This window comes from Drosophila mojavensis, unplaced genomic scaffold (assembly GCF_018153725.1).
Source record: "Drosophila mojavensis isolate 15081-1352.22 unplaced genomic scaffold, ASM1815372v1 contig_80, whole genome shotgun sequence".
NCBI classification, from domain to species: Eukaryota; Metazoa; Arthropoda; class Insecta; order Diptera; family Drosophilidae; genus Drosophila; species Drosophila mojavensis.
Window position 1 is genome coordinate 7793905 of NW_025318906.1, and position 22347 is coordinate 7816251.

Consider the following 22347-nt stretch of genomic DNA (forward strand, 5'->3'; position numbering starts at 1 on the left):
TATGCTTATATATATATAGAGCTATGTATCTTCCACTGGGCCATGCGGTTAGTAGTCGTTGATTTATTTATAAAAAGTACTTAATGGATTTTAATTTCTTGACTTCGGCTAGCTCTGCTGCTGCTGCTGCTACTGCTGCTGCTACTGCTTACTCATCTTGGTGGGCGCAAATAGATCTGTGATGCTTTTCCCAGAGCCTGTCAGGTGCCAGACGACAGACGGACGGATGGGAGGCGGGGTGGGGACAGACAGAGATGTGTGAAATGTGCACGTGATGCAAATGAACTGTGCCCGAGGGCCCAGCAGTTGGGGCGGGTGTCTAGCACATCAGATTATGCAACAAGCAGTCGGTCTCGCTCGCTCTCTCATACAGTGTTCAGAACAACAACAACAACAATTATAGGCAGAAGCAGAACACAGTGGTGCACACTTAACATTTGCTACCTAATTAAAAAACTATTAAAACGGCAATTTCCTCTCTGCTAGGCAGACATAAAAACTCAAACAACACCTTACAGCAAGACAAGCTAGCTGTCTCGCTCTTACTCTTTCTCTTTTCTGCTACCTCTCTCTCTCCCTCTCACTTATTTATTTTCGCTTCCGTTGCGTTAAGTTTTTGTGTGTTTTTTGTGCCCAGCACATTATCATATTATCATTTCCCATGGCCTATTAAATATCGCATGCTTAACTTAAGTGTCCAACTCGGTTAGAGTATAGAAAAGTTTTCTATATTTACGCAACATCGATAACGACGACAACAACAACAACAACAACAATTAGCACTTATTGCACTAGATATGCATTTCATTTTCTCAATAAATATTTTTGTTCAGTTATCTTTCAGTATTTCAACTGATAAAGACACAACTCTGTATTGAACTGAAGTTTCCATTGTTGGAGCTTGATTGGGTAATTTTTTAGATATCTCAGAATCGAGGGAATTCTTTGAAATCAAAGAGAAAACATAATTTTGATATATTTCTGTTTTGTTTTGATTTGAAAATATATGTTGTTTTTTTTTTTTTTTTTTTTTCTAGCATATACTGAGTATTTTTATTTGAATATATATTCTATAAAAAAAAAAAAAAAAATAGTAATTAATATGTCTTAACCATTTTTCTTGAATTATTTCAATTTTATATTTTATTTCTTAAACATTTTCTTTAGTGTTTTTTTTTAATTTTTTTTTTTTTAATATTTTTTATATATATATCATTTATTTACTATTATTATTATTATTATTATTTTTTTTTTTTTATTACATTTCATTTTTTTTTTTTTTGTAATAGATTTATGTCTAACTTTATGCCTCTGTTTACATTAAATAGGCATTTTTCCAAAAATTATTATATATCAAGTAGTGCATTTCTCATTTAATTGAATAGACTGTGATTTAACACTTAAAATTTTAGCAGCAACTTTTCTACATTTAGCTGCAAATAATGATGACTGAATTTCGTCGGGGAAAACGCGATTTTTTTATTCGCTCAACAAATTCAATAAATGTATAGTATTTGTATTTATACAAGCTCAATGCATAGTATTTTTACACTGAACAAAAATCATCTGTGACTTCTATATTTCAATTTGAAAAATAGATCTTGTAAGATCTACAGCTATCTGATCTCTACTTAGCCAAATGTCTAGCAACATAGTAACGTATCTATATATCTTTCCCTCTGTACAATCTTTTGTGGGCAAGGATGCGTCTGCCTATTTCTCTTTATATCCAACAACATTTTTCTATATATTTGTCCGATAGACTACCCATCTGTCATCCATTTTCTATATATCGTCCGTACCTATCTATCTATCCATCTACCTATCAACTTATATACCTCTGCATATCCATTCACTTAGCCTATTTAATCCCAAAATCCATTTTTTATACAATGTGCTCAAAGCTCCTATTATTTTCGAATTTCCACTCCAATTCCAAAGGCAGTTAAACTATGTGTATATTTTTTTTAAATTCAATTTAAGTTCCACGCAATATTTCACAAATTCATACAAATTTCGTTCAATTTACAGTTACGCGCAATATATCACAATCTATTAAAATTCTTGAAAATTGCTTTAAACTTTGCTGGGGCTTGCCATGAGTCCAAATGGCCTATTGATTTTATTTGCTCTTTGTCCTTGCCTTTTTTTTTTTTTTTTTGTTTTTCCCACTTTGATTTTTGTTATTGTTTTGTTGTTGTTGTTGTTGCTGCTATTGTTGTTGTTGCTAATTAGCATCGAATTTTAATGCTGCTTTCAAGCATTTGTTTTGCTGCTGTTTGTTGGCTCTTCATTTGCCTACAATTTTGGTGCTGCAGTTGTTGTTGTTGTTGTTGTTGTTTTACTGTTTACGTATGCGTAATTTATTTGGGCAACATGCTGCACTCTCTCTTTCTTCCTCTTCCTTTAGCTCATTTTATTTGTTTTTTACACACACACACACACACAAACACACACTCATTGATACGTAAGTAAACACAGTTGTAATACAAACATAATTAATTTATGGCTCGCGCGCTCATTTGCTGCAGCCACCCGCAAGCAGCGACGCCAACGACGACTGCGACTGCGACTGCGACGCTGACGTCACGAGGTCAACGGCGGCAAATCACAAAAAGCCAATCGAAGAACACAGCAAGCAAAGCTTTGCATTTAGTGCTCAATTAATTGCAAATTCGTCGGTTTATATCAAAGAAAGAAATATGCCGGTGTCTTCACAGTGCCTCGCCCCCCGTATACACTGTCCCCTGTGCCCTGCCGTCGCTTTTGTCCACTGTGCCGCGTTCCTTAGTGCAACGCGTACGTGCGCCAACTGAATTTGTTGCATTGCAAAATCTCGCTGAATATCCAAATGCGAAATGCGAAAGGCACCCAAGAGTTGGGCGGGTCAACGACTGTGCCGGCTGTGCACAGTGTGACCAGGCACACGCAACTACATATATATAAATGTATATCACATATATATATCAATGCCCAACTGGCGAGCTTGTCTTATCTTCGTCTGAACTTAGCATAATAAATTTGTTAAGTGGCTAAAAATCGACAAATGATCTCAGCGTCTTTTGTTATTCTTTTTTTTTTTTTTGCCAGCCGCGTGTTAAACTTGACGCTCAACTGCAATTTTGGCCAAGTTGGACCTAGCCAGGCTATTAGCGCCTGCTACTCTTCTTCTTCTTCCTCTACTGCTTCTAAACACTCTCTCGTGTAAACACACATTAGGACCTTAAAAACTTTCAGGGCACATTGCGTCAGACGCGACACAAGAATAACAAACTAAACACACACAAACACACACAAACACACACACACACATACACACATACATATATAGAGTGGGAAACGCTTTTAGCTATGCTATAAATAGCCAGCAAATGCCTTATATTAACAACGGTATTGTGTAGCGCAGTGTAATTGCTTTTGTTATACGTTTCAATTTTGGTTTTTGTTTTTGTTTTTGTGTGTTTTTGTTATTTTGCGGAACGCGCTCGCGATCGCACACAGCGTCAAAGTCGAAGTTCTAATGGCAACTGAAGCTTCGCAAGCTTCACACAACGCGTCAGCGACAAGCGACAACAACAACTACAACAAGAACAACAACAACAGCGGAGAACAACACTTTGTCACCTGGCAACCCGGCAGCTACTTTTTTATATTTTTTCGCTGCTTCTACACACAGACAGCGAGCCGGCCGCAACAACAACAACAACAACAGCAACAGAAGCGAAAGCAAAAAAACTGCGACGATAAGTTTGCCAAAGTTGTTAACTGTCTATTATTGTTGTTGTTGCTGTTGTTGTTGTTGTTGTTGCTGCTGGTTTGCGGTTTTGTGCTCAACAAAAGCTAATTATTGTAGCACTGTGCTTTGTCTCTGTCCCACACGCCGACCTGCTTGCTCACACTCGCCCTCTCTTTCTCTCTCTCTCTCACGCACACTCTCACAATGCTCATTCGTTTGCTCTCTTTGCATTCGATTTCCTGTTCGCTCAAATCAATCGAATTCACCAATGGGAAGCTTATGTTTTTTGTTGCTTTTGAGAAGATACTCTAACATAAGGTATAACTAGTTCTGCATGTAGTTTGAATAATCTTAGAGATCAATTGAAACGGGGTATGTGAGCCTAGGCAGATGGGCAGAGGAAAGCACTCATGAAACATTAATTTCTAAACTGATGTATTATTGCTAAAAATACTAAATGAAATAATTTTTTATTTGTTTCTAATTTTAAATTATATTTGTTATTATTAATTTTTAAATTTTGATTTAGTGTTTTGGATGATTTCTGAAGACATATTAATTTTATGTTGTCTTTACAGTTTTATTAATTTAAATATTTATATAATTTTTTTTATATTTATATTTAATACTAACATAATTTTTTAATTATAATTTTTTATAATTTTGTAGAATAAAAAAAAAGTGTAATATGTTTATTTTACATAAATATATTTTATATTTTATTAATACTATTAATTTATGGTCAACCTAAGGTAATTAAAACAAAAAATTAAAAATTTTAGATACAAGCTTCTCTCTCTCTCTCTCTCTCTCTCTCTCTCTTTCACTCTCTCTCTCCCTCTCTTTCTCTTTCTTTCTCTCTCTCTCTCTCTCATCAAACTCAATCATTTCCCATAGTAGAGCATACAATAATCGCATTGCTAAGAAAAGTAGAGAAAAAGCTTTGATTCTATTTGCGTTTTGGTCATTGTTAGAACGAAGCCCGACTGCTTGCTTTTTTGCTGGGCACCTGGTGCCATCTAATAGAAGGTTTTGGCATTTTGCCAATCTGTTGACAGCTGGAAACAGCTTTCAATTTCAGTCACTCGACAGCTGGAAGTGAATGCGCAAATCTCTGAGCAGCTTAGAAAAAAAAAAAAAAAAAAAAAAAAACCTAACACAATTAACACTCGTTAATCAGTCAACTTTTGCTCCAACGTCAATTGCGCGGGGCAACTTATCGGGTTTTTTAATTTTAATTTTATATACTTTTTACTTTCATTTTCAAATTATTTTTTCATTTTGCTGCTCAATGAAATCATGCGCATAAATACAAAAAAAAAAACTCCAAAAGAGAGAAAAAAAAAATATTTATAGAAATAAATTTTCTGATAAAAGTCGACAATCAAATTCTTATCAGACATGCAAAAAGTATACATAAATATGTACATATATAATAAATCAAGTTTAGCACATGGCCGTATCTAAATCTAAACATATTTATATGTATGTGTGTGTATAGGTATGTACTATATGCCCGTTTGTGTACCTTTATCAATATTTAATAAAGTATGATTCCTAATAATTACATAGGCGTTGCGTGTTATGATATAAATAAATTAGAATTAAATAAACAGAGAGAAACGTCTACAACATACTAAAGCACTGCGTAAAAGGAGTTGAAAATTATATATTAAATATATATTTTAGTTATAGAATATCAAAAATGGAATTTTTGATTAAATATTGTATTATACATAAATTCGTAAATAATTTTACATTCACTCTAATGTCTAATAAATAGATTTAGGATAACGATGATACACACTTATATACACACAATAATATATATATATAATGTGTGGGCGTTTCGTTAACGCCCATCAATTTGCATTTGAATAAACGTTTGCTCCGCAGACATTCGAAGATAACAAATTGACGCTAATTGCATTTGAAATTCGTTTCACATTCAAATTGAACAGAAATTGAAAAACCATTTCACAGAGACTCTGCCAAAACATTTGTCTCTTGGCTGCTGAATCATATGCCAGCATTCAAAATAACAATATATAAAGCCTCTTGTTTATGGGATATTTTTCAGTTTTTTGGCAACCGAAATTCAAAACAAGAACTGGAAACACAAAAGCCCAAAGAAACAAAAGCAAAAAAAAAATTAATTTGAAATAAAACAAAAAAAGTCAACGAGGCGGCATCAGCTGAGCGGCGCTACCTAAAACAACAACAACAATAGCAACATACAAATAAAAATAAAAAATAGTTATAGATAGCCAAGATAAGCAAAATAAGCTTGGCAGTGACTGACTATGAAATACCCTCTATATATATAGCAGACATTTATTTTGTATCAGAATATTGCATTTATCACTGATTTAAATATTATTCTTGAAAGGGCTATGCAGAAAACAGGAGAAGGAAAAGAGGTAGAAACATATGAGATGAATGAGTGAACAGGAAAATGCGAAAATTAATGAGATGGAGAGACAAATATATAGCAAGAAAGTGAAACAGAGACATAGAGATACAGGCAAGGCAGGATGGAGGGAGAGAGAGAGAGAGACAGAGAGTGAGAGAGTGAGAGAGAGAGAGAGAGACAAACATAAGGTAGAGAGAAACACAGTGAGAGAGGGAGAGACAGAGAAACAGAGATAGACACGTAGGGAGACCGAACAGCATAGAGAACGAACGAGATAGCTAAGTAGAAGGAGATAAAGGGAGCTAGTTAGCTAAAAGATTAGAGATAGAGGGGATAGTATTTAAAGATAATAAATTGACATCATTGAAGTTCAGAAAACAAAAAGAAATTAAAGAAATTGTAATTACGGAGATAATAAAAAGTGACAAAGTAGTAGCAGCAAATCATATGTATCTATATTTGCTTACATACTCTCTATATATTATCTCTGTATACTAAAAACTCTTTGCCAGCCATTAATCAAACTATAGTTCATATAATTATATTTAGAAACTAGAATAGCGACTTGATATCGGCTAAACCATATATAACATCAACTGAGCAAGATTAATAAACACATGTTATACACTGCCTCGACCTTGAACCACGAAACAATGTGAAGTGGCAAGTGCTTCACTTTCTGTTTAGCTTTTCATTATTATTTCGTCCGTGAGGAATCCTTTCCTCAATTTAGTGCTTAGATAGAAGCAATTAGATTGTTAGCAATCGATAACCGTAAATTGTTATTGATAATGCCAGCCGAATGTGAACAAAGGCATTTTAAATTTCATACACAGAGCAGCTGGGACAATTCCCAAATCGAAGCGTGAAACCATAAACTGGACATACGAGCTATTATTATAGTAGCTCTATAGCTCCGCGGTCAATGGCATTCGGAGCGAACGAGACATTCAAATGCCTTTTGGCCACTTGTCGACATTCCGACATAGTCGACGTCTCCCATTACCTAGGCAATGGATGGGGCGGGCTGGTGCGGGGCGGTTCAGTGCGCCAGGTGTCACTTTAATTAAGTGCCCCGAAGAGCATTAATTGGCCGTGAAGCATGAATGAATGATTAAGTTGCATGTGCTACACGTAATTCAATATGCCACTTGATTTAAGCGACTCTCAGTCTTTCTGTCTCCCTCTCCCTCTCTCTCTTTCTCAGTCTCTGGAAATGTCAGCTAATAGGCCCTGAATAGCGCCCACACTGACTGAATTTGGCCAAAAAACTCGACAGCTATTAATGTTTTATAATCATTTCTTGTCTTTTTAGTTTCGTGGGAGCAGTGAACATTATTAAATTGTCACGAAAAGCTAATTATGCTACAGCGAGACAGAGACAGAGAGTGATAGAGAGAGAGGAAGAAACCATTTAATATTCATGCTGCTTATGAGCTATTATCATGCAATATAGCTTCTAAGAGTTTTGGGCGTAGAAAATAATTTGGTAAGGCGTAAATGGACAATTATTTTATATTTATTATTTAATTATACTTTTATGACATAAATATATTATTATCATTTATATATTTATTTTTAGGATTTATGAATATGTAATTGCAAACATATTTGAAGGCAGATTTACTTTAAAAAAAGTACTATGTAATTTTTAATTTTACTTAAGCTTTAGACTGAAATATTAAGAATTGACAAAAATGATTTAAATATTTTTGCTTTAAAATATTCATGAATTAAATAGTTAGCAGCAAAAAAAAAACATAATTGTTTTTTTTTTTTTTTTTTTGTTATTTAATTTAAATTTAAGTTTTAATAAATTTAATATATGCACATACATATATACATATTTTTAAATACATTTGTATTTGTTGTGCTCGAAACGCAGCTGAAGTGTAAACAATTCGTCAATGCTCAACAATTGCCTTTTTATGAGCTCTAAACAATTTGAGGCGCTATTGTTGCTATCGCACACACAGACACACACACGCATCATTTTATTGACAACAAATTCTGAAGTTCATTTTCGCATGGGACATACATATACACTTTTGTATATAGACTATAAAGTGCGAAAAACTTAAAGTCGGCTGTCTTATCAGAAATATTTTGTCATCGTAAACAAAAGCGGAATAATAAATAATAAATACTAGTAAGCGCAAAGACACATTTACATTGTTGGGCGCACGTTGCGTATGCTTAATATGCGTGAATTGCACTATTTAATGAAAGTTTCTGATTTATTACGTTGAAATTCTCTGCTGTGACAGGTGAAATTGTATAATTATTATTGAAAACAATTTCTATTAAACTAAACAAAAATAGCCAAAAGCCGGGACCCAAAAAACTTCATTTGCATGGCATGTCCCATGCATCCGGTCATTAGAAAATTAATTGAACTATGACCAAAACTCGACTCGAACAACCCGGCGGACTATAATTTAAAACGTATTAAAAATCACACACACAGAGACACACACACTAGACACACTTACACATACACATTTATCTAGATCCATATATAAATAGCGAGACAGACAGCAGAAACACAATTTGGAGCGCATATTTTGCACCATTTTCGGTTGGGTTATTGGGCACATAATAATAAGTATAAATACATATATATACATACATATATGTAAATATATAGTATATAATGAATTATCATATCATATGCGGCGAGCATTAGGTCTATCTTCGCCTTATAGTTAAAAATGGTTAAAAATATTTCCTAATAAGTGCTTATCGCACTTCAGATTTGAATATTTAATGAAGCGAAGGTCGATGGCGTATAACAGTTTGTAGCACAGTTAAGATTTGTTTCGGCTAAGCATAGATTCAGATAGTGGCAGGGGCAGCCAAAAACAAATTAAAAACTCAACTTTGAACTTGCGATCCAATTTGATTAGAGGGTTAATTAAGGGCAAGGGGCAGTAAAATTAACAACTTACGTGTTTCGTCTTCTCTCTGGTGAAGTGTCTTCAGCTGCAATGCACACACACACACGCACACACGCACTTAACACGCGCACTTGCAATTGGTAAACAGTTAACGTTGATCGGTTAGCGGCTAGCGGGTAGCGGGTAACATTTAGCGGTTAGCTATTGATGAGCCCAAAAAATACAAATTAACTCGCGCGCGCGTCTTAACTGTTGTTACTTTCTTGTTATTCTTGTTGTTGTTGTTGTTGCTGCTGTGATCAGCATCGTTTGCACTGTTGTTGCTTAGTGCAAAAATAACACTCACGTAATTCGCACTCGCGTATTTACACTCTCTTTCTCTCGCTCACTCTCTCGCACACTCGCACTCACGCCGACAACTTGACTTGGCAAAACTTCTGTAGTAACTAAATAGCAGCGGCCTACGGTATCGTATAGCACAAAACAACGGCGTATTTGGCGACAGCGACGCGCACGCCGGCAGCGGCAGAGCTAGCGTCTGTGCACAGTGGTACGCGAGTATGAAAAAGTTGCAGAATTTATGGCCAAAGAAAATGTAGAATTTATCTAATCTACAAGTCTTTTATTTTCAATAAAGATAAAGATAATTATATGTGTATATTCAAAAATACGAATACTACATGCGTACATATGTATATATGAAATTAATAATTGTCATACTTTTTCACTTTGTCTTATCTCACTTTCGCTCTCTCTATTGCTTCATCCCTTGCCCATTTGCATTCATTTGACTATGTATTATTTGATGCACTGCACAAATTGAATTTGTGCCACTGTGCTCAGCCTGTCGCTGACTTGTTGCTGCCAGCGCTGACTGCGACGTCAGCGAACGTGGTGGGTGCTATGGGCTCGAGTCTCTGCCGTCTCTGGGAGCAGCGTTGAAGCCGGCTTCAGCTTTGGCTTTTGGCGTGACTTGTTGACGATTTGTTTGTGTTTTGTTGTTGTTGTGTTGTCGCTGTTGTTGTTGTTAGTTTCGACGCGCTCTGCGCTTGGCGGGCACGAACCACAGATCCGATATATATTTTCCAATTTGTATGCATAAATTCACACACAGATGCACACACGACACAAAAAGGGTGCGGAGCCAAAGCCCAATATGCGATGAAGGGGGACACGTGTGTGTGTGTGTGTGTGTGTGTGCCTGTTTGTCTCTCCCCATCATTCTCGACTGTCCAGAATCAACGGGCTGCGCTGTCCAAGCCAAACAAAAGAGCCCAAACAAACAGCACACACGCACATATGAGCGCAAGTACTCACACACAAACTCAAACACACACACACATACAAACGCATACGCAGTCGCCGTCGCACTCGTACATGTGCGCATCTGGTTTAGGGGCACCAGGCTTGCAGCTTAAACTCGCGCATGATGTGGAGTGAGCGGAGAATGATGACAACGATTGGCATATAGTGGGTGGTGCTGCCAGCTGCACGGGCTGTACGAGAAGTTTTGATTGCAAGTAGTTGGAGAAATGTTTGAACTAACTAAATGTATATGATTTTATTAAATTAAATATATATATTTTGTAATATAATATTTTGTAAATTATATAAAATAATTAATTTAAATTATATAAATAATATATGTTTTTGATCAAGCTTTTTTGCTTGCATTCAAGAGCAAAAATTCTACGAAATTTCTGAACTACAAATATTTTTTACGCTCTATTATTTATTTAATTTATAATATATTTTTGTTCATATATTTTTTTATCAAAGTTCCTAACCTCCATTTAACGAGAACTTTAATAACGCAAGCAAACGACTCACTTTTTTTTTTAATATACCAAGAATTCTTCATTACTTCGATTTCCCGTCGAATTTCTGACTCGCCCTCAAACTTTATCTACATTCTGTTTTATAGACTGGCCAATTTGCGTATATTACGTTTTATGTGCTTTAGATAAGCAATACTGTCATATATTAGATATATTATCGGCTTTTAGCTAAACTTATTTCCGTTTGCTTAGAACTAAATCGATCGGCGCTAATTCTTTGGAAAATTACACAAAATACCCTCGCGAATGAGCTTAAATAGTTAAAAAGTTGTACAGCGTGGATTCTACCTAAACTTACCCATTACATGCAACTAGTTTTCTAGTACTTTCAGAATAGGCCTCGTAGTTTACAGTGAAAGAAACTTGAAGAATTTAAATTTCACTTCAGCTTATTTAGTTTATGTAAAATTATTAAATTATAAATTATAATTGTAAATTATATTCACAAATATAAATATCCTACACATTCCACTTATTACAACAGCCCAATATACCCCATTCATTGGCTTGTTTAAGTGGCATTGAAATTTGCCTGTTGCCGGCTTTAGGCGCTTTGGTCTCCGCTCCTCCACGTTTCTCGCTCATTCACATAATGCCACAAGTTGACGCGTCAAGCTCCAACAGTCAGCGACAGCGGCAGGGGCGTGTTCCCCTATGTGCCCCACCCCCCACCCGCACTCCCCCTCCTTATTTTCCTCTGCAATTGCGCCAGTGCCCGTGCCTAAGCAACTGAGCACACATGGCACATGAAAGGGGTCTCGGGGTCAGACACAGCATATAGACAGACGACAGTTATTATTATTGCCCCAGCGAGCCGAGTGTTGCATAGTTTTTCTGTTTTTCAGCTTTTGTTATACATGTATACGAATATATAGTTGTTTTTTTTTTTATGGTTTGTTTTCGTTTATGCGCTGAAATGTTCGCTGGCAACACGTAGGATTAGGGTAAGAGGAAGAACGCCAGAGTGAGCAGCTTTCTGACATTGTTGACAATACAGAAAGAGAGAGAGAGAGAGAGAGAGAGGAGGTAAACAGGAGTAGGAGTGAACAGCAACCGCTTAATGACATTATTGACAGAGAGGGAGAGTGAGAGAGAGAGAGAGAGAGAGAGAGAAAGGTAAACGGCTAGTTAGGGCTCTTCAGTTGTTAATAATGAGCTCACTCGTCGCGTCGCGTCACTGGACAGGACTTGACTAGTGCAGTACCTGCTGTCCGAGTGCCTGTCAATTGACTGACAATCCAAAGGACAGTGAAGGATAACAAATGCAGTCACCGGGATATCAGTTGCCCGCTGCGATACCGTCAATTGTTGTCAATTGTGATCTACTTGAAGCTGCGAGGCATGCATTCGATGTTTGTATTAAAGTTTTAAGTTTTAAAAAGAATAAAATGAAAAATTTTAAGTATGTTAATATACATTTTATCTTATATTACAAGATTTGGGACTACAATTGTAATTTTCTATATATTTCATATAAATTATTATGCTTAATCTAGCCTTGCATAAATAATATTAATGAGTCATTTCAAGCGTTAACAGAAAATGTGAGCCGGGCAACGCTACGTTTGCTGCTCGTATACTATATGTATATATTTTCATTATTTATATTCTAATAGAACTCCAGAGCCTTAACATCTAGGACTTTACTTACTCTAACTAACTATAGTGCAACACACAGTTAGTAGGAGCTAAAACGTATGCAAAAGAGAAGCAATCAAAACGCAGCACATAAAATGTTAAAGGCCATGCTGTTAACTTGAACAGATCTCTGTTAGTGCGCTATGGACAACACTGTTAGTGCTCGCTTAAACTCTGTTAGTGTGCTGTTAGGCCTACGCTAGCTTACCTGCTGCAGCTGCTGTTAGTGTGGCTGCTGTTGTTGTTGCTGTTGTTGCTGTTGGTGTTGCTGTGCTGCCATTTTGCTCTGCTTGAGTTTTGCGAGTCGAATATGGCGTGCCACAATGCTGGCAAGACGCCACTTCCGTTTCCGGTTCCACAATTTTCGTTGCTGTTGTTTGTGCACTGAAAGCTCATTAAATTAAGCAAATGCGATTTCGATTCGTTGCTGCTGTGGGCTGTTGCAGCTGTTGTTGTTGGTTGTTAGTTGTTAATTGTTAATTGTGGCTCACCTGCTGAGCGCCAATATTAAAGGGCCGCGCGCACGCTGCGCCTTGAGCACACTTAACAGCTGCGCATCGCTCAAGGCGACATCCTGCAGGCGCAGCGACGACTGCAAAGGCCAAAGCGAAAACAATTTCAATTTTCATACAATTACGTATATATATTATAAATATATAGTATATATTTATATTTTAAATAACTTAAAGCACATTTGATTTGTTTGTTTTAGACTAGCTTAAGCACAACATTTTGCCATACACTTTTGGACACACGTTTGGCGGGCAGAGGCGGCGCCGCTGGCGACGTCGACGTCGGCTTCGATTGCCCGCGACGCAGCGAACAGAACTTAAGCATGTTGCGACTGCAAGAGTTGACTCCAGACTGGACATCAGCTGCGCTCCGCTGATTCGCAGCACTCAACACTCGGCGCTCTTCCATTGGGGGCGTTAACGGCAATTGGTGATAAGGCACAGTTGGGGCTACGCCAGCTGGCAGATGCCATTTCGCTCCATGAAGACCTCGAGGCATGTGGCGTCGACGCGATCGAAGAGCAGCGAGCCAAAGCGCCGCGCCGTATAGTCCACAATGAGCACCATTTTGCAGTTGATGCACTTGTCGCGATAGTGGAAGAGCAGCCCGACCGTCTGGTGCACGATGTGATCGACGTAGCCCGGCGCGGAGCGGTACACCTGGTGGTTGCCCATCTCGACAATGCCGCGCGTGTTGACGACGACTTTGCTCCTGATGTAGGCGGGCAGCACCTCCAGGGTGCGGCGCACCTTCGACTGGGTGTAGAGCAGCCGGTTCATGACGTGGGCGGGCGCATTGAAGGTGTCGTTGCTGTCCTTGCGGTAGAAGAACACGTTGCGAAAGACGAAGCCCGAGCTGCGCCCCTCGTCGCACTGACGCAGATAGTCCGCCAGGGAGTTGTGCTTGAGGGGCATCAGCACCTCGTCCAGGTCAACGACTGCCGCATAGCGATAGTTGTCCACGACATTGGCGCGATAGACGCAGTCGTTGAACTGCGCCACAATCCCGGCGTAGTGCAGATCCTGCAGATGCGACTGCACGTTCCACTCGAAGACATCGGCCAGGCCCCGCAGCCGATAGTGCTCCAGCACGCGACGCACCTCCTCGCTGGCCTCCACGTAGTAGAAGTAGAAGTGCGTCGCGCCCTGCAGCCGATACATCTCCACGAACTCGACCAGGCGCAGCACATTTGAGTAGTTCTCCTGGATGGGTCCGACGCACACGGAAATCGTGGCACGCGACTTGGCAAACAGCTCGGACATGTTCCGCGGATAGCTGGCAAGGAGAACTCGATTAGCAGCAGCAGCAGACTATATACTCCCGATCGAGCCAACTCACCTGATCTGCACGTAGCTGGGACTGAGATGACTCAGCCGATTGGAGGCGTAGCTCAGTGCCACGGCCTGCGGCAGCTGCACGGGCGAGCTCTTGGCCACGTGCAACGGACACATGATGCTCCAGGCGGCGAAGCTGTTGTTGTGCACGTCGTGCATGGCGCCCGCCTCCTCGGCCACAATCTCATAGCTGCTGAAGTCCGCGAAGCGCACGATGCAGCTGATCTGCGAGTCGCGCAGTCGCTCTGGCAGAATGGCGAAAACTCGCAGCGAACCAATGGTGATCTCCTCATCCAGGCGAACGCGGCCTGTGAAACGAATGAGAGGGCAGTAAGATGAGTTTCAGGAGTAAGTTAGGGTGTAGAGAGTCATGGAATAAAACTTTAAAAAGGGTTTGTGAAAGTGAGAGGCATATTGAAGCTGATTAATCAAGACTAAACAGCGTAGAGAGGAGAGTAGATGGAGGGAAGGGCTTAGTGAGTATTTATTGTATATATAGAGATGGAGAATGAGGAGGAACGACCCCTAACTCTGACTCACACAATGACTGTAAAGCATTGAGAGTGATGTAAACTAGTGAGAGAGAGAGAGAGAGGAACATAAGCAAGACTTGAACAGCTTAGTAAATGGTAGAGTGATGCCATTTGAATACATATTTGCAGTGAGTGAATATTGAGAGAAGGAAAATGATCTAGAAAGAGCTTAAATATTAGAAAGACCGAATAGCATAGATATCGTTTAGTAGGAAAAAGTCTTTTGAGGGTGGGAAAAATGAGCTTAAGCAATAGCTGGAAATCTAAACAAACAATACTCTGAGGTCTTTACATATATTTGTATTAAAGCATATAGAGAATACTCCAAATATTCCTGTCCTCAGATATATATGCACATATATATTTCTTTCTATTAGGCCAACGCTTTTCCGCTCAGCTTAAAGCTACTCCCCAGACCAAGCTCCACTTCTCCTCTTTAACTAATTCACACATTTAAATTTTCGCAGTTTCGCAGTCAGCAAAATAATTTGATTTTATTATGATGATAAATGAGTGTTTTGTTTCTCTATTATTTATAAACTCAAATTTACATATTTACACACTCTCTAGTGCGAAGTTTCTGGCAGAAGAAGGGGAAAAAACTGAACTGAGTGAAGAATAATACTCCAATTAATGTTGACGACCTTTTGCACTTCTATAAAAGTTAGAAAGTTTTCGTCTGCTTCTTCTTTACATCCTTTTTTGGCTAATAATTTGGCAGATTTATTCTCGTTTTTGGCTTGATGTGAATCAGCAAAAGTTGCTTTCAAATCAAGTTTAAGTTCAGCAGCAGCCATTAAATATAGTCGGAGTGCGCTGCTGTGACTATATATATAGTAGAAGTGACCTACTGAATGTCATTTGATTATCTTTTTAATATTTGTATTAACTTTGTGGATAAATTATTTTTTTTTTTTTTTTTTTGTTAATTTTAGAGGAATTTTAGAAGTTGATAGATTTCATATCTATCCGAGAAGCGAATGATTAGTCTAGTCAATTTTTGATAGGTCTTCAATTACAACAATAATAATACTGATTCAATTTCCAATATTAACTTCATTTCTTGCAATTTTATGAAATATTTTAGAACACTTCTTTCACTTTTAATATATTACATTATCTGCTTTGCTCTCAAAGTGTCGACTCACCCACTATATCCGTGCGTGCATCGAAATATGCCGAGTATATTTCATGCCGTAGCGAGGCATTGCCAATGCGCCGCCAGCTGTTGTTGTAGTTCCAGTGCGGATTGGGCTTTGGGTAGAGCAATTGGCGCTGCATCTGCTTGAGATCATCGCGCAGGCGTTCATTCTGCAATGGCAAATGAGCAAAGATGAAGTACACTTAACACACACACACGCACACAAGCTCGAAACACACACACACAGGCACTCACAATGGTTGTGCGCATTGAGATATAGAAGAGAATGAGCATGATGCAGGCGACCAAGCCGGAGAGCGTAAAGTAAACATATTGAAAACGATTCTCTTGGGCCGCCAGCATTTTAAACAAATTTTATATATATTGTATATATATATCCGATATAGCTATATGTTTTTGGCTGCGACGTATTTTGCTTATTTTTAATTGAATTATTTTATTAGACCGACGCGACGCGACGACGACGACGACGACGCGCGACCTTGAGAGCGACGCACGCAGCCGTAGCAGCAGCAGCAGCTGGAGAGAAGTGCCTAGCGAACAGGCTTCTTCCTATTGAGCACAGGATACGTGCGGCCAGTGTCCAGGTGTGAATTACAGTTATGCGACTAGTGCGCCAAGCTGCCTACTTGTGACTACAAGTGTCATGCTGTTTAGGAGTCGCCACAGCACGCTCGCCTCTGCTGCGCTGTTGCTTCTGCTGCTGCTGCTGCCGCTGCTGCTGCTGCTGCTGATAATATATATATTTATATATTTGTTCAAAGTCGACGTCGACCGCAACGGCAACGTTGACAGCGCAGCCAACCCCAAAAGCGTCTCCTGTTGCTTGTTTGCTTTCAGTTTTGTTGATGGGCGACCATCGATTAACGATAACATGCGGTGGGACGGGTGGTGAGCAGGGGCAGAGGCGGGGACAGGGGCAGGGGCGGGGCTAGGGCTAGCTCAAAGCAAAAGCAGCGCGTCTTTCAGTGTCATCATCGACGGCTGCCCCACGCGCCCGACCTCCTTGGCCCTCTCTAGCTAGTCTGCTACACTCATAAAAATAATTGAGCCAAAACACTCAAAGAAATAGAATTAGGAAAATCGAACGAAAAAAACTCATTAAAAATAAAGCAATTCAAGGGAAAAGTTTTTTTGGGGCAACATGGAAAATGGGAACTAAAAGTGCCGTAAAATTGGGCACCATTTGTTAAACTGTGAAGCAGGAGCTTGAAACAGTGTTGGGTAATAAAGTCCATAAATTGAAGCTATCTCAGAAAAATATGAAAAAATTTTGCAAATTAAAAAAAAAAAATAGGCAATTTTGTTTGCCTACTTTCAAAAGGTTAGATATATTAGAAATTGTTTATAAAAAATCAATAAAAAATACTTTAAAAAGAAGTTCTAAAATATATGGGAAAATTTTTGAATTTAAATTAATAATTTTTATTTTATAAACTTTATTTAAAGTGTGAATAAAAACTGACAAATATTTTCTTTAAATGTGAGGATATTCTAAAAATTCCTAAACGCTCCACATAGAAAAGAGAGTTAAGACTTTAATTTATCTTTGTTTCGATTACTACATAAATTAATTCAAAATTAATCACAATATAAAATGTTTATTTATTTTAGCTTTAATTTAATTTTTGGTATGATTTTTTCGAATGATTTTCTGTTTCATATTTAATATTTAATTTTTTTCATTTCCTCGCTTAATTCATAATTCATTAATTCATAATGATTCTGCACGCACTTTCGGCTCGTGTCATTAGTCGCATGGCAATTAGTAATTATTGAATCAGAACGCGTATTTCAATTAAGTGAGTTATTTTTGCGAGTGCTTTGTTTGTGGTTGCGCCACGCCGCAGGAATCGAGACTAGAGCAGCAGCAGCAGCAGCAGCAGCAGCAGGAGCAGCAGGACGGACGTTTAGTGGCGCCCGCAATACGCAAATGATTATGGCACCCACGCACACAGACACACACTGACACACACACACACAGCAAGCGACACAACAACAAGTGTCTGGAGCAGGACTCGGGCGACGCGTATGCAACAAGTTAATCAACGTACGTTTCGCATGAAACTGGCGCCGTTCGCAATGCTGTCGCCGCGTCATCAGCAGGCGGCAAACGTCGGCGGCGCAGTCGGCGTCAGCGTCGACATAGCTTTTCCTATTACTGTGTGTAGCTGCGTGTGTGTGTGAGTGGGTGTTTCTATATGTGTGTGTGTGTGCGTGTGTGTGTGTATGAGGTGGCTTGTAAACGCACTTCACTTTAACATGAGTCGACTTTATAAATTGTGTGTTTTGTTTCTCCATTTGAGTGTCCCACTGACTGCAAAAATATATACACATACACACACATATGTATGTATGTGTATATGTGTATAAATTTAAACTATTTTTAACTGCAAATTCAACATATATCTCAAATATACAATCCAAAACATTTCATTTGTCTACGCTGTCCAAAAGAAAATAATTATTATATGATATACATATATATCTGTATATATTTGTGATATGTATGCATACTTATGTACATATATAAAAGATTTTTGAACAAATTTAATATGGTTGTTTATCAATGCCAAGTGTCACAGTGGTTTTTGACTTGGTTTAGATATGCCAAAATATATTAAATTATATTATTTTGTTATAAATAATTTTTCATTATTATTCTTTGTATTAAGTATTTAATTTTTTTTTAATAGTAATTGCAAAATTTTTTCTTATGCTCATTCACGAAAATGAATAGAGTATATCAGTGTTGCGCAATATCTTGTTTGTCCGAGCATTCGTTAATTTTTAAAACTTTATATATTTTTTGTTTTTCTTTCATTTTTATTATTACTAATTTTTATTTTTAATTTTTTTTTTTTTCATTATTTTTAATTTTTATAAATCGACTTTATTATCTGAATTTCTTTAATCTGTTATATATTTATTTTATTCTACTACCAAAAGCACACACGCACACGTTTTATGAGCACTTTGCCCACTGTGCAGTGACCGCAGTTGAATGTTTTCCACGTTCTTTCCTTTTGCTTTTGCTTTTGGCTTTGGAGCTGTCTCTGCTAAACAGTTTATTTGCCTTCTTTCATTTTCTTTTAATTCCATAAGAAAAGCATTTTGCTTCGATTCATTTCAATTAATTTTTCATTTCATTAAACATAAAAAATTATTTTTAAATATTCGTTGTCATGCAGCGAGAGAGTGAGAGAGATGGTCGATAATATTTTCTCTATCAAATATATGTCAATTGAAGCACTCACTTGAAGTATAAAGTGCTCCAAGAGTAAATATAAATAAATAAATATCATAAGGCATAAAACGTGTTGCACTCTCGGTCGATACGACAGCCGAAACATTCTCCGAAAATACAAAAATCACTTGGCGATCACAACCGGTGGACGGGCAATTGAGAACTGGTTAACAGGTTGGGTTAAATATGAAATTGGGCGTGTTATCACATTCGTATGCTGATAAGAGTTTGCTTATCGTTAAAGTAGCATTCGATTCAACGAATTTATTTAATAATGTCGTACCTTAGTATCGATTGCTTGTAGGCAGCTGGGCAGCTAGGCAGCTGCTCGGTTGCACGGCGAAGCCCACTGTTTGACCCGCATGCTACAGTAGCTACTCGCCATGGGCAACCAGCATAAAAGTCAGTCGCTTGCCCACCGGTAGCCAAATGTCAACCCTACTATCTACTGCACCCTAAAAACTTGCCAAAAAACGAACTCGACCCTTCACAGTTTCTAGTTCGCATAGTCAAGCGTGAGAAAGTTAAGGAGATCTCGAAGTTTGCTCCGAGGATAACTAATTCGTGTAAATCTTGACTGATTTATAGGCACTGTGAAACGATATCAACTGGTTGCTCGAGTTCCCAGCTCCCAGTTCCCAGTTCTCAGGCACCCCAACTGCTCATAGATCTTGTGCGTGTGCATGTCTTGTGGTGGTGGTGGCATTTACCCACCACCAGCACAACCACTTAACGACTCGAGGGATCTCGAATACCAGCATAAACATTACCATTTCAATGCATTCCCCTATATAGCATACACACACATGTGTATTTCTTGAACCCTCCTCCGTTGTTATGACCTAACGGCACGCAGGCCATCGGCAAAACGGGGCACGCCTGCGTGCGAAAGTATTTTCAATTGTTGAGCGGAACCTTTATTGCATTTCGTGGTGGTTGTTTACTTCAGCTCAGCTATAAATACTCGCACAGATCCATGCGGCGGCACAGTTCTCTCTGGAGTTTTACAAAGTGAAGAACAAAAGTTTTAAATCGAAAAAAAAAGTTCTTTTATACAGTGAATTAACGCTGGGCCGCCACCATCTGTTGGTGGCGGCTAACCCAAGTTGAGTGTCTCTAAAGTACAGTTTAAAACTAAACCAGTTTGAGATGCCCTTCCAAGTACAGTTAAACACTAGTTGCATGTGATCGCAAATACTGTGAGTACATATAATGGCTTTGAGGTGGGTCTTGTATTAATAAAGCAAATTTAACTATAGCTGCGCGAAATTAAAGGCGATTGAAGAAGAGATAATCAATATGAAGAAATTCTTTAACAATGTTGACAATACAAATTTGTAGAATTTATACAAAAAGATCGCCGCAAAGAAAATGCAAGAAAATTAAACAAATAATCAAGAAACCCCATTAGACAAATGTATAAGTCTTCTGCGAGATATAAAAAAATTTGGAATTTACTACATAATCCCTGGAAATGAATGAAAAAATATTACAAATTTAAACAAATTGTTGATCAAAAGATAGCAAAGAAATGTCTGGACCATATAAAAGAATTTCTTCAACAAGACCAATAAAACTGTTCAACATACTAACGCTGCAAAAGCAATGCAAATAATAATATACAAGAATATATAATATATACTTATATATATTTATACATAATACAAATATTCAACAAATTACAACAAAAACTAAGAAAAGACCATTTTTATCAGAAATTTCCGGAATATTCTACAACATATCTGAATTTTTAAAAATAAAAAAATAAATATACACATACAACCACAATCAAGAATCTTCAGGAATCTTCAGGAAAATACCGAAAATAAAATATATAAACAAATAATCAACTAAAATCTCCACAACTTACTACAATTTTCGGAAACTGAAAATTCAGATAGTTCACAAACGGATCACTTCAATATAAATGGAATTTCATCTACTTACAAACTAACGTAGCGCAAGCTACAACCAGAAAAACCATCTTTAAAGATTAAACATCGCATCTGGAGAATTGCTGGCAATGAAGCTTGGATCATTTACTTGTTGCTTATATCCACCATAACCAACATTAATCATCTTTAAAAAAAAACTATATCTTAAATATACATTTTAATCAGAGAGAGGCATTACGACAATATCTTCCACTTGCACTTCAATTTTTTTGTGCCTTTTTAGTTTCATTTTCTTCTTCAGTTTTGTTGCTGTTTTTTCGTTATAAAAGCTATAAATTTGTTGGTGTAACAATATGCTTGTTAAAAATTTCTAAACAAAAAAAAAAAAAAGCAAACAAAAAGATATAAAATTAGTAATCCTAAAAAATTAAAAAAAAAAAGTAAACTATGTAAAATCGTGAAATTTTTAACGATCTATATTGCCAATATCAGGCGTGTTTTTGTTATAAAAATGAATTTGTTATTGATTTAAGTTCGTTCAAAAAAGGGTTTCGTTTTCATTTTCAATTTTTAGGTTTTCATTTAATTTTTCATTTATTTACAATTTTAATTTGGTAAGTTTTTAATTTACAATTTATTAATTTGCTGTCGTTTTTGGTTACTCCAACATTTTCAATTGGTAAGTTTTTTATTTCCACATTTTATTTTGTCTGTTAAAAATTTTTTGAATTCAGTTACTTAAATCTTTTAATTTGGTAAGTTCAAATATTCATTTTTCTATATTTTATTTTAATTTTTTTTCAGTATTTAATTATTACTTCTTTATTTTACACTTACATTTTTGATTATAATTCTTCTTAATATTTTTATTTTATATAAATTAATTATATAAATTAATTTTTAACTTTTTTATTGTTTATTAAAAAATTAAATCATTTAATTTTTATTTTTTTATTATTGTTTGTATAATTATTAATTTTGTAGTTTTATTTAATTTAATTTTTTTTTTAGGTTTTTGATTTTTACATATTTTTTTCATCATATTTATTATATCAGAAATTATTTCTTATGTATACTTTTATATTTTAATTTTAAATATTAAAAATATATATATTTTTTTTTTTTACTTTCTAAATTTTAT

At 36.9% G+C, this 22347-nt stretch overlaps 2 protein-coding genes and 1 long non-coding RNA gene across 5 annotated transcripts in view; 1 reads left to right on the forward strand and 2 right to left on the reverse strand.

Annotated features, from left to right (window-relative positions):
• The window catches only part of LOC6579055 (sorbin and SH3 domain-containing protein 1), a 45648-nt gene extending 42108 nt beyond the window's left edge, over positions 1–3540 (reverse strand). The window contains exon 1 of the mRNA XM_044010644.1: positions 3387–3540. The gene's annotated coding sequence lies outside the window, so the exon portion shown is untranslated. The remainder of the gene's footprint in view (positions 1–3386) is intronic.
• A 9244-nt stretch (positions 3541–12784) lies between these two features.
• LOC6579057 lies at positions 12785–19432 on the reverse strand. Of its 3 annotated transcripts, XR_004364081.2 has the most exons (6): positions 16299–17222; positions 16051–16213; positions 14374–14677; positions 13264–14310; positions 13014–13114; positions 12785–12906 (listed from the first exon to the last, which is right to left on the reverse strand). XR_004364081.2 is itself a non-coding variant. In XM_015163453.3 (4 exons), exons 1-4 carry the CDS (start codon positions 19415–19417, stop codon positions 13485–13487), a joined length of 1389 nt encoding a protein of 462 aa, XP_015018939.1. In that variant the 5' UTR covers positions 19418–19432; the 3' UTR covers positions 13163–13484. The 3 variants fall into 3 exon arrangements, 2 of the variants coding, with proteins under 2 accessions (XP_015018939.1, XP_002004954.1); XM_015163453.3 differs by lacking the exons at positions 12785–12906; positions 13014–13114; positions 16299–17222 and adding an exon at positions 19322–19432 and having other exon boundaries at positions 13163–14310; XM_002004918.4 differs by lacking the exons at positions 12785–12906; positions 13014–13114 and having other exon boundaries at positions 13163–14310.
• Positions 19433–19518: 86 nt separating this feature from the next.
• On the forward strand, positions 19519–21470 carry LOC122757680. The gene is made up of 2 exons (XR_006357795.1): positions 19519–20510; positions 20571–21470. It is a non-coding gene; the product is annotated as an uncharacterized LOC122757680 (long non-coding RNA).
• The last annotated feature ends 877 nt before the right edge of the window (positions 21471–22347 follow it).

What these genes read in the sequence shown, in the direction of transcription:
- LOC6579057 (XM_002004918.4), bottom strand. Translation starts at nt 16,406, where the DNA reads ATGCTGGCGGCCCAAGAGAATCGTTTTCAATATGTTTACTTTACGCTC. An exon ending in TCTCAATGCGCACAACCATT is followed by an intron (nt 16,214 to 16,298) that starts GTGAGTGCCTGT and finishes TTGCCATTGCAG; the next exon opens with AATGAACGCCTGCGCGATGA. An exon ending in CCCAGCTACGTGCAGATCAG is followed by an intron (nt 14,311 to 14,373) that starts GTGAGTTGGCTC and finishes TCTCCTTGCCAG; the next exon opens with CTATCCGCGGAACATGTCCG.